The sequence below is a fragment of the Hippopotamus amphibius genome, chromosome 7 (genome assembly GCF_030028045.1).
Source record: "Hippopotamus amphibius kiboko isolate mHipAmp2 chromosome 7, mHipAmp2.hap2, whole genome shotgun sequence".
Classification (NCBI taxonomy): Eukaryota; Metazoa; Chordata; class Mammalia; order Artiodactyla; family Hippopotamidae; genus Hippopotamus; species Hippopotamus amphibius.
This window is the reverse complement of record NC_080192.1, coordinates 70771752-70784611: the sequence shown is the minus strand read 5'-3', so window position 1 is coordinate 70784611 and position 12860 is coordinate 70771752. Positions and strand designations below refer to the sequence as shown.

Below are 12860 nucleotides of genomic sequence, written 5' to 3'. Positions count from 1 at the left end.
GTGGCACAGAGCCCGCCTCTGCACTTAGAGGGAAAGCTTTCCTGGTGTCAGGACGGGAGGTCAACCACTGCCCTCTGCTTGCTCGGAAGGTAGTGATCGGAAGCTAGTGATCTCTCCGTGGCGGGGTGTATGCGAACGGCACACATCTGTCAAGAGTGCCGGCGATGGACTCTGGCATTGAGCACATGGGCTTTTTTGCTGGAGCAATAAGTCTAAGTTCTGAAAGTTTTGGAGAGTATTGTGAGAGGAATGAAGCTAATGGAATGCACCTCTACCACGGGCTGACGCACCGTATTCGTCTCACTCTGGGGCATCAGTGTCCCCTGTCATGGGTCCTCGGCTACTCACGTGTCCCCGCCTCATGCACGATCAGAATCTGAGGGCTTCTGGGCTTCCAGAGCAGATGCCCCAGCAGCCCAGCAAGTTCCAGAGTGCAGAGCGGGGAGCTGCCAATTTGGCAGGAGAGGAAGGGAGAACCTTGGCGACTGCGCTGCAGGTAGGACCAGACAGGATACCTGTCCAGCAAACAGAGAGAACTCTGCCTGAATCTCAGACTCAGGCTGGACTGGCAGAGCAGGATTGCAGAGGAGGGAGAGAGAACGGATAGGGATGGGAAGACAGTAACTGGATCTCAGAGCTGAGGTGGACGGTGCCAGCCCCCTTCACATCCTCCTACATGGATTCTCAGCCAAGTGTACCCCTGTTAGATACACACACACACACACACACACACACACACACACACACACGCATGCGCACTAATCTCCTGGCTGCCCAGCCCCAATGATTCAGTGGTTTGAAGGAGCGTACCAATCTTACTACTCTATATCTCTCGTTTTTGTTTAACGAGAAACACTGTGGCTTCATTATCTGCTGATAGATTTTATTTGCTGACTTATCATCAACTGAGCCGTTAATTAATGACTACATGCCAGTACTGGGACTACCAAGGAAGAAGTACAATGGAAAAGAATACATAGAGAAATAACCCCAATAGGAATGAGAATATAGGTATTTGCAACGTGCTCTCTGGGCCCAGAGGATTCACAGAGGAGGTGACCAGGGGTGCGGGGTGGGGGGGGGCAAAAGAAGGGCAGAGGGAGCCCCATGAAAGCCAACACAGAGGCGTGGGCACCCCGATGGGTTCAGCTGGTCCAGCAGGTCCTGCCTTCTTCCTTCCCCTATCTTGTCTCTGCCTAATTAAATGCATCTGAATTTCTGCATACCTGGTTTAAAGCTACCTTTCACGCTTCCAAAAGGAGACTGATTTGGACTGTGGAGGAGTCTACAAGGAATTCCCAGAATACAAAGCAGCTCTAGGAACTGATGACAACTTTGTAAAAATTTAGTGTGATGGAGACTTCCCTGGTGGCGTAGTGGTTAAGAATCCACCTGCCAATGCAAGGGACGTGGGTTCTGATCCCTGGTCCGGGAAGATCCCACATGCCGTGGAGCAACTAAGCCCATGCGCCCTAACTACTGAAGCCTACACACTTAGAGCCTGTGCTCCGCAACAAGAGAAGCCACCACAACGAGAAGCCCGTGCACCGCAACAAAGAGTAGCCCCCACTTGCCACAACTAGAGAAAGCCCATGTGTGACAACAAAGACCTAATGCAGCTTAAAAATTTTTTTTAAATAAATTTTTGAAATATTTAGTGTGATGATAAAGATGGGGAGATCATAAGGTTATGTAACTAAGGTGAGGTTTTGAGACCAAAGGCACTCTTTGGTATTCTTCTGAGTGTCTAGATCTAGATCCACACATACACATCTATGCGTATATATGTATATATACATATTCACATGCACACACACGTATGTGTGTATAGGTGTGTATCCACACGCATACACACACACATTTCATGGGCGAGCAGTGCCTTAAAGGCTGCAGGGCCGCAGGGCTTTGCACCTGATTGCCACTCACCAGTGTTGCTTAATTGGAACTCACCACTGCTGTGCCCATCCTGTTTATCTTATCATTGACCATTGCTCTCAGGAGTTAATGTTTGAACTTGGCCATAAAGGAGTCGACCGCAGCTGACCTATGGCCTGCATTCGAAGAGGCAGGAGCCCCCTATAAATCAGCCCACACTGGCAGCCCTGCTAGCAGAGCTGTCGGGTCAGCTGTGAAGGAAGCTTCATCGCCATGAACTTCTCCGGCAAGTACCAAGTGCAGAGCCATGAAAACTTTGAGGCCTTCATGAAGGCAGTTGGTGAGTGCTGGGCCAAGGCTGGGGGTCGTGGCCATGAGGGGCTGGCCCTGCAGGTGGTGGCCAGTCAGGCTCTTGATGTCCGGATGGGAGGAGCGGTTCAAGCTTTACACAGACCAGGGGTCCTGTTGTGCGTGTTACTTTCCCAGCACGTGCTATTCCGCCCTGGACGAGGCTACGCCTTAGGCCAGTGGAAAGAGCACTGAACTAGGGTCTGATCTGGACTGAAGCTACCTCTGCTGGTACCTTATCGTGTGACCGTGTTCGTTCACTCATTCATTCTTCTAATGACTTTGATTCAAGGCCAACTGCAGGCTGAGCTGAGTGCTATGCCGGGCAGATACCACGGAGACAGCTAACAAAGAGTCACATTTCCTAGGGTGCAATTTTTTTAATTAACTTTTATTGAAGTATAGTTGCTTTACCAAGGTCACAATTTAGAGGGAGAAAAAGAGAAGAAATAAATGCAACTGTGTATCTCCTAACGTGTCCTGAGTGCTGACTCAGTGCCAGGCCCTGTGCTAAGCCTTAGATAGGCAACATCCCGTCGGCTCCTCACCAAAAAACTCTGAGTTGGGTACTATTATTTTCCCCATTTTACAGGTGAGGCAATTGAGGCCTTGAAAGGTCAAATATTCCCAACCGGGGTCACACAGGAAGTAATCCCAAACCGAGCTGGGATTTGGAGCCAGCACTGGTTCCCAGAGACCCCATTTTAAATCCCTTCCCGCCACCCCACCAGGTCACTTACAGGAGGATGTGGTGATCGCGGGAGGGGGTCAAGGGAAGGCTTGGTGGGAGCAAAGCCAATGCTTGGCTGAGCCTTGAAGGATGAGCAGGTGTCCCCTGGGGGCTTGGGGGAGGGGAATGTGCTCCAGGGGGAGGGAGCAAAGGGGCAGCAGGACAAGGAAGGGTGCTGAGAGGGAGAGAGTGAGGAAGACAGCAAAGGCAGAGAGAAGGGGCCCTTTGGGGCGGCAGAGAGCTGGGATCTTCACACCACCTCTCTGTGCCCTGCATCCCTCACCTGGGCAACAGGACCCTTCCCACCACTGTCAATGCACCTGATTTCCATGAACCTCAATTCGTATAACAACACAGACATGCTCTGATACTCGTAAAGCTCTGTCTCCGGGCGAGGGACTCCTGGTCCATCTTCCTCAAGAGCTTTGATGGCAGAGGTGGAGGTAGGGATGGGGGCATAGGTTTACCAGGCAGGTCCTGGTGTGTGCCTGTTGTCCTGGCATAATTGTTAAGAGCTCTCCTTTCACTCCCAGGAGGGACCTGGCTTGGGAGATGAGCTGGATGGTCACCCTGAGTGTGGAAGACAAAGTGTTTACATACAAAGAGTAAAGTCTCAGGCTTTAAAGGAGGACGAGTGAGGAGGGAGAGCGAGTAAGAACCAGGTGCTCAGCAGAGAAAGCTTCTTCGGGACAGAGGACTGTGTTTTTTAATCAACCAACAGGCAAAATAGCAGGTGCACGAGGTCAGGCCACTAACCTTCCCTTTCAGAGGTCAAAGCCACATTGCTCACAGGACTCCAGGAAGCGCCGAGGCCTCCCGGAAGACACAGCACCTCCCAACCCCCTCCACGCCACAGAGTTTCTCTTGTGACCTTGCAGCCCCCACCCCTGCCTGCCTCTAAACCTCCAACACTTTCCACCAGGTATGCCCGATGACCTCATCCAGAAGGGGAAGGACATCAAGGGAATGTCAGAAATCGTGCACAACGGGAACCACTTCAAGTTCACCATCACCGCCGGCTCCAAAGTGATCCAGAACGAGTTCACCTTGGGGGAGGAGTGTGAGATGGAGTTCATGACTGGGGAGAAGGTTAAGGTAGGAGGTGCTCTCCTTGAGCCACCCTCTGCTTCCAGAACTTTCCCTGGAGCCTGGCCCTGGTCTTCCTCCCTCAAGACTCCCACCACACAACTCCCACCGCTGATACGCTATTTCTAAACCCACTGCCTGGGGTGAGAGGCAGAGAAACAAAGAGGACTCTTCAGGAAGAAGCTCTTAGGGAAGCTCCCAGTTGCCTGGGACCATCTGGTAGAGTTCTGGCCCAAGAATCCGAGCTCTCCCATATGGAGGGCGGAGGGGGGAACCAGGCCCAGAGCCGGAGTCTAAGACTCGGATTCTCCCGGGCCCAGCAGTGGGCAAGTGGGAGTCTGCAAAATCCCTAACAGAGCCCTGAGGTCATCCTTGAGCCAAAGGAAATACCTTTGCTGAACCCAGAGCTGGCAGACATGGGAAGAGGCTTCCTGGAGGAGGTGCTGGTGACAGCAGAGAACCAAGGCCCCAGGCAGGCCTTAGACCAAGCCTTGCAGGTTGGTCAATGAGCCCCTGGCCTCTGCTACCTCATCTGTGAAATGGACACAGTCACCTTCCCAGAGCAAAGGCAGTAGGCAGGGCAGCATCCCCTCTGCTGGGCTGAGGCGAAGATGGGTGATGAGAGCAGGTGTAGGATGTGTGAGTGGTGGGAAGGCGGTGGCAGGAAGATGCAGGCAGGGGCGCGCCCCACAAAGGGCCTCCCTTCCTCCCTCTGAAGCCCCGCCCACCAAGACCAGCATCAGCAATACCACTGAGCAGCCATCTTCACTCCTCTCCCCCAACACCCCCCAACCCCAGGCAACTTCGTGCATTGGCCTCAGCTCAATTGCTGGTCTTTTTTTTTTTTTTTTTTTTCACTTCTTCTGCTGTCTCTTGATTTCTGCTTCTCCTGATATAATGTTACAGGTCAGGAAATCTATGATAAATTTTAGGAGAATTTATGATATATTCTCTTACATGCCCACTATAAGGAGCAGGCTGTCATGGGGCCTTTTCCAATTGTCCATTTTGGAGACAAATTGTAACCTTGACCAGTGTCTTCTGCTCCCTGCTGGGTTTCTGTTACCTCTTCCTGGATGCATGAAAAGGAGACCACAGAGGAAAGACGAAGGTGCTAGAAGGAATAATATAAAATAATACAAAGCAAGAATATGTGTCCTCCCAACTGGCTAGGATTTTGTGTTTTGCTATCTCCCTCCCTCCATTAGCTTGGAGAATTGCAACTTGACTCGATTTTATTTTAGTGTTTGATTTGAGACCACGTAGCGGTCCTACGCTAGTTCCTAGATCACATTCCCTAAACGAAAAGTCTGACACAGGAAGCCCTGCCATTTTCTTTCGTTCTTAAATGCACCTCACTTCTGTTCAGAGCCCGGGAATGGGGTTTGGCTGCTGTAAGCAGAGATCTATGCAGGGGAGCCAACCTCCTTGGCAAGAGCCTTCCTCCCTCCCAGACCGGTCCTCACAGGCCATTTCTTCTGTCCCCTGCAGGCCGTGGTTCAGCTGGAAGGTGAGAATAAACTGGTGACAACTCTCAAAGGCATCAAGTCTGTGACTGAATTCAACGGCGATACCGTCATCAGCGTGAGTTGGCCTCTGAGCTTTGGCTGCTTGGGGTGGGGTCGGGGGGGGGGGAGACATGAGGTGCAGTGACCACTGCCTGTGGTCAATCTCTTGGCCATTTCCTGAGCCTCCCCTGTGCCCCAGGCAGCTTCCATTCATTCTCTCGAATCTTCCCGCCAACACTGAATTTTTTAAATGGGGAAACGGAGGCAAGCAAAGAGCCAGGAAATGGCAGAGCTAGGGTTCCTCTGAGCCGGGTCTGTCTCACAGGCCTGCTGTTCACCCTAGGAGAAGCCACTCCCATTGTAGACGGGGGAGATTTGCACATTTCTTACCATCTGGCAAAGGATGCCAATAAAGCATCTTGTTCTGATAAAGCCAGTGCATTGTATCAGGGCAGTTTTCCAACAGAGAAGTACAAAGTCTTAAAGAAGGGGCACCCTTTTCTAATTCACCAAAAGCCCCCCAAGTGCTGGTGGTGGCCCCGGCTGGTGCTTCCCCATCCCTCCCAGTTCCTTCAGGCTGTCCCTCCATCACCACTTTCCTAGTCAGTGTCAACTCCTACCTCCTCCACTTCCTTCCCTCCTCATTGCCATCCCCCATCTCCTCTCCCCCTCCTTTCCCAACACCCAGATAAGGGTGGGATAAGAGAGAAGCTTGGTAGGAGACACAGCGCCGTGCAAAGCCACCAGCACAGGCCAACCTTCCTAGTCTCCACTGGGATGTAGACACAAGACTCACTCACAGGGTAGAGGATGGAAATCCATTCATTCCCTCCCGTGGTTCTCTATTCATGGAGCAACTCTTCCCATGGACGCAGCACCCACACTCAAGGAAGGCTTGGTTTGGCCAAAAAGTTGGGCTGTTTCATTGCTTTTTTTATTTTATGGTGTTGCAGTAATTATGAGCCATAAGCCTTCCATTCTGCCTCACTAACCAATGAGCACAGAGACCTCCCTCTGCCCTGCAGGCCCGGGGCACTCAGTGAATGCCTTTGCCCTTTTGGCATTAATAAGGAGAACCATATTCTTGGCAATTTCATGGCAGTTTATGAAGCTGGAATTCCAGTTGTGTGTGCTGCATTGTCCTCGGTGCCTGGCTGTTGGCCACGTCCTGTCCCCAACATGGGGGTGAACAGTACATTGTTTCTCCTGCAATTATGTCCCCCACGGCTCTTCCTTGCTCCCAGGTTGAATCTGGGGAAATCACAGAAGGCATAACACTGCTCAAGGGGTCTGTTGTCACCCTGTTCAAGAGGAGAAATCCCTCAGCTAGGGAGGGAGCGAGGGTCAACCATGAAACACGTGGTCCCCAGCACATTCACAGCAGAGGAGGGCGGCAGCTGCAGGGCAGCAGGAGATAAGCTTCCTGGACTCTGCCTGGACTCAGTCCTGGCCAGTGTCTTTGATCTGCCCATCACCTCTAATCCTCCTGTCTCCTGTGAGATGGGCAGGATGAAGTACTTAATAGACAGGTTGACCTGTCCAAGGTCATCCAGCTAATGAGCTGTAGAACCAGGGTTTGAACCTAGATCTTTCCATTCCATTCCCATGGCTGCTGAAGCTAAGGGACTCCTTTTTCACCCCGATGACATTATTCTACACCATTGCCACAGTCTTGTTCAAGAGAACCAGCAGGAGGGAGGGGATGGGGGAGAAAGGGGCAACCCTCAAAAACTCAAATACTTATGCATCCAATGAATCTAATGTTTTTATATGCTTCACAGCTTTGGGAGGGAAATTATGCACTACCTACTATGTTCCAGGCTGGGTGCCCCAGTGTCCTAGGTGCTCAACATGTCTATGGCTCATAGTAGGTGCTCAGTGAAACTTTGAGAAATTGGATCGGATGGGACTGGTTTGGATGGTCTTGCTCTAACATCCATTGAGGTAGAAAGGAATTCAGTGAAAGGCGGGATCACTCTCCACGTGAGGAAGTAAAGCAACAAAGATGTGGCATGGGATTTTAGAAAAGATTGCCAACCCTTCTTCTCGTCCTACAGAAAACAGAGGAGTCTTTGAGTTACTGCATATGTTAGCATCCTGGGGGCTTAATTATCATTTACCGTTCAACATCAGATGAATGTTTCATGATTTCTTTTCTGGCTTTCAGACCATGACACTGGGCGACATTGTCTACAAGAGAATCAGCAAGAGAGTTTAGACAAGTCTGCATTTCATGTTCTTTTACTATATACAATTAATGTAATAAAGTGAACTTTGTTTTAAAAAAAAAAAAGTGCCTTTTCCTCTTGATGGCTTTTCATTGATGGGGTTATTGGACACTGATCACCTCTCTTTTCGTAAATCTTGAGAATCTGCATGTTCCATCCTGCTGGGTCAGGTCTGATTTTCACCCTGAAAGCTGACCCCAGGCTCCCCACTCAGGTGACCCTATAAGGAACACATGATGTGGCTGGATCTGTAGCACAGCCCTGGAATGACGTGTCCTCGTCAGCCACCTGGCAGAGAGCTGAAGCAAGAGGGTGTGGGGTGTGCTGGGTTGCTTGTATGGGGACAGAGAGAGCAAGATCGCTGGGCAGGCAAGGGGGAGCTGCGCCCACTGGAGCCCCACACACCAGGGGACACGAACTTTACAGAGATCAGGCACTGACCCAACCAATGGACAATTCTCCCCCTTAGAGGAGGGTTGAGGGAGAAGCTTAGCAAAAAGTGCCAGAAGTAGACAGAGGAAGCTCAGGTAGAAATTCCCTCCATGCGGTGGGAATAGATATGAGGTAGAATATGGCAGAAGAGGGATTTCTGCAAACGGCACCTTGTACAAGGCTCTGGTAGCTGTTATGGATTGAGCTGAATATCCCCAAAACTCACATGTTGAAGCCCTAACCCTCAATACCTCCGATTATGACCTTATTCAGACATAGTCATTGCGGATGTAATTAGTTACGTTAAACTGAGGTCAGACTGGAGTAGGGTGGTCCCTAGTGCATATGGCCGGCGTCCTTATAAAAAGGAGAAATTTATGGACACAGAGACACGCACACAGGGAGCATGCCACGTGGAGATGGGAGCTATACAACCACAAGCCGAGGAACTAGCAGAAGCTAGCAGGGAGACCTGGACCAGTCCTTGCCTACCTCCTGCAGAGGGAGCATAGCCTTGTCCACCTTGATCTTAGACTTCCGGCCTCCAGAACTCTGAGCTAATACACATCTGTTGTTTGGGCTACTCAGTCTGTGGTACTAGGTTATGGTATCCTTGCAGATGAATGCAGAGCTCATTTCCCATACACAAAGAGCTGCCAAGCTCGAGCATTTCTACCTCATATCTTTCAGCTCTGAGAACATTGCCCAGACCACAGAAAGCTATCAACAAAGATGCTTTAAGGAACAAATGAATCTGTCACTTTTCCCACTTCCTCTTCCTTCTTCTGGAGTTGAAACCCCGTTACTTGTTGCTTGCATTGTTTCACAGGCCACTATGGCATCTCCCTGCCTTTCTCTCTTAACTGCAGACCTCCACCCCACAAACAATCATCTTCCCTAAAAACGGCACAGATCATCATGTGCCCTTGTTCATTGTCTTACACATAAGAGTCAAACTTCTCAACCTGTATGCAAGTTGCTAAAAGGGGGGGTCAGGAAACTTATTCTGTAAAATGCTAGAAGGTAAATGTTTTCAGTTTTATAGGCCGTCTGGTCTCTGCCACAACCCCCTAATTCTGCTGCAGTAGAGCTGAAGCAGCCACAGACAATACCCAAACAGGTGATGTGGCTGTGTTCCTGTGAAACTTTATGGACAATGAAATTTGGATTTCATATCATTTGCCTATGTCATAAATTGTTATTCTTCTCTTGATTTTTTTTCAACCATTTAAACATGGAAAACCATTCTTAGCTCACACACCATATAGAAACAGGTGGGGACTTCCTTGGAGATCCAGTGGTTAAGACTCCATGCTTTCACTGCGCGGGGTGTGGGTTCAATCCCTGGTTGGGGAGCTAAGATCCTGCATGCCGCACAGCGTGGCCAAAAAAAAAAAAAAACCACACGTGGCAGCCATGACTCATGGACCGTAGGTTACCAACCGTTGTTCTATCATGGTTTGTTCCACCTTATCCAGCTTTACACTTTTCCTATAATATACTCTCTAATCAAGCTAACAACCTCTCATTCCTCTCATAAGTTAAGTGCCACCTCCTCCAAGAAGGCTTCCCAAATTGCACAGGTGAAAGTACTCTTTCCCTCTCTCTGGCTTTTTATCTGCAGCTGTCTATCAGATGAAGTCCTTCCTTCCTTGCTCTATAGTTTTCCCCATATGTTAGCCCTCCTTCTTCCATGTGCAACAGGATCTTGGGGGAAAAATAGGAGACAATTATTTCAGGAACTTGCGCAGACTTAAGGAAAGCACCTCAGAGCTTCAGGAAGAACTCAGAGTTGGGAGATAGGGGGGAAAATACAGCCAATAGGAGACTACGATATACTAGTCAAAAAGAAATCCCAGAGGAACTGAAGAGTTAAGTGAATAAATGTGAAATGTTAGAAATAGATATGATGATAGATAAATAATTTGAGGTATAGAAGACCGTCTTAAACAAGATATAGCACCCATGAAGGGAAAAAATAATTCATTTTACCACCTTACAAATTTTAAATTTTATATGAAAAAAGACACTGTAAACACAGTTTCCCAAAAAAAGCAATAATGTAGGAGAAAATATTTGTGGCTTACATAACAGAGGCTAATAGACAGAATATAAAAACCTCCCCCAAATCAATATGAAGACTAGCAAGTCAATGGAAAAGTAGGTTGAGGACACTTACAGGGAATACACAATATGAAATATGCTTAGTCTCACTGTAATCACGGGGGAGGTGTATGAGATATCATTTTACAAATCAAACTGGTAAAATGTAAAAAGATTGACCACATCCGGTGTTTGCAAGGATGTGATGAATGTTTCTCCCATCAGTTGGTAGAGATATAAACTGGTACAGTCCATTTGGAGCACCATTTAACAGTATCCACTAATATTTTCCATGTGGATTTCCTAGCACCTAGAAATGCCAATGTTGTACATCTCCCTACAGATGTGTTTAAACACATGCACAACGAAGCATAGAAAAAATGCAACAGCCAAAAACTGGAAACAAATGCTCATTGGTTAAAAAAAAAAAAAAAGATTAGATAAATTATGTTATGGCCACACTCTGAAATAACCTATGGTAGATTAAATGGAAGAGGTAGATTCCATATGCACTGTCAACAGTACAATATCAGTCATGTAAATTTTATTAAAATGTGAAACAAATTTATCTGTTTCCATAGATATACATATATGTCTGTGGCCATGGATGGTTGGAACACCAGATAACAGCCATGACCTCTGTGGGGGGAACAGGAATTAGGTAGGAGGTCAAGAGAGCTTTTTGCATTGTTTATATTGTTTGAATCTTTTACAAGGAACTAATTTTGTGGAACTACTTTTTTTTAAAGGAGCAGTGATTTTTTTAAAAAGCAGGTGATTTCAAATAAAAATAATGGGCTTGAAGACATGGTTCTAGTTAACTAATCCATGGTTCTGGACCTCAGTTTTCTCATCTGTAAAATGGGCAATACAATACCTTCTCTCATGGCTTTTGTAAGGAGCCATGAAATGATGCCATTACTGTGCAAATAAAATATGTTATCATTGCCACTTGGATCCCTAGGGAAATGCAGTTGGGTTTGACATTTAGACCATCAGCAGAAGCTCTGTTACCACCCAGAGAAATTAACCTCTGTGAGCAGATGGAGAAGCACAGAGAGGAAACAAGATTTGCTTAGGACCACCCAGCTGATAAATGGTGGAACTGAGATACTTTGACTCTCAAGCCACAGGAGGCGGAAAATAGTAGAAACAAGGTCTTCTCCTCAGCAAAGCCTCTAAACCTGACAAAATTCCCAAAGGCTCCTCCTAATTGGGAACAGCTCTGGGTTTAGGAGGGGATTGTTTCTATGTTTTTGCCCTAAAAGGAGAATTCATTTCAGGTGCTGAATTTGGATTTTGCACAGGTGCCCAGAGAATTGTGGGCCCAAAGCCTGCTTTAAATAAATTGAATAGGGACTTCCCTGGTGGCACAGTGGTTAAGAATCTTCCTGGCAATGCAGGGAACACGGGTTTGATCCCTGGGCTGGGAAGATCCCACATGCTGCGGAGCAACTAAGCCCATGTGCCACAACTACTGAGCCCATGTTCCACAAGTACTGAGCCCATTTGTTGCAACTACTGAAGTCCGCATGCCTAGACCAGGTGCTCTACAAGAGAAGCTACCACAATGAGAAGCCCACGCACCGCAATGCAGAGTAGCCCCTGCTTGCCACAACTAGAGAAAGCCCACATGCAGCAACGAAGACGCAACACAGCCAAAAGTAAATAAATAAAATAAAATAAAAATAAATTGAATAAACAGGTGTGGATGGTATCAGCTATTTTCACCTTGACTCCGGTCTCTCCTGACCACGCCCCCCTCTCTCCGCCTGTCCTGTGGACATCCCACCAACAGAGACCACTTTTCCCTGCGACAGCCAATTGATTTGCAAAGAGCCAGTTTTGGTGTCTATATCCACACAAAAGTAGGTATTTCTTTTGTTGTTGATTTTTCAACTGATTGCCATTAAAGAAAGTGATTTTTTTGGTGGGGGCGGGTTGGAATGTAACTGCGGTCATGCTCAAATTTCAGACCACTTTTTCTATATATACTAGAGGCATCCTGACCATCCCATGATTTTCTAGTATTTCTTACCAGAAAAACACAGAGACATGGAATGACACGTATCTTCTCCACCACGTAGCCTTGTTCAGCCAGATCAGGGCTGAGCAACGCTAAGCTCTGAGGAGACAGGGATTCCTGGGAGACTAGCAGAGAGACCAACCCATAATCCCCATGGCGACAAGTATGACCCAGGCCTGATGCTGATGTACAAGCTCCAGACCCTGTCTGCCTCAAAAAACATCTCAATGATACTGACATTCCAGCCGCCTCTCAAGGCATCTGAGGATGCTTGCTTGGCAGGGAGGTGTGGTATAGATGGGGGCTTGGCAAGGGACGAGGCTGAAAAGGACGCAGGGTCTCTGCCGTGAATATTCTGGTAAGGAGTTTGGACTTGACCCTGGAGACCGTGGGGAATCACTGAAGGGTTTTCAGCTGCAAGAGTAACACGATACTAAATGCTCTGTAGGAAAATTATTCTGGCCGTGGTGTCGAGGATCAGTGAGAGGGCCAAAGCTGAATACAGAGAGACCATGAAGAGATGG

The 12860-nt window shown here is 48.2% G+C and overlaps 1 protein-coding gene across 1 annotated transcript; it reads left to right on the top strand.

Annotated features, from left to right (window-relative positions):
• The first annotated feature begins 2064 nt into the window (after positions 1-2064).
• On the top strand, positions 2065-7830 carry FABP1 (fatty acid binding protein 1). The gene is made up of 4 exons (XM_057742639.1): positions 2065-2215; positions 3876-4048; positions 5531-5623; positions 7715-7830. Exons 1-4 carry the CDS (start codon positions 2149-2151, stop codon positions 7763-7765), a joined length of 384 nt encoding a protein of 127 aa, XP_057598622.1. The 5' UTR covers positions 2065-2148; the 3' UTR covers positions 7766-7830.
• Positions 7831-12860: the final 5030 nt, after the last annotated feature.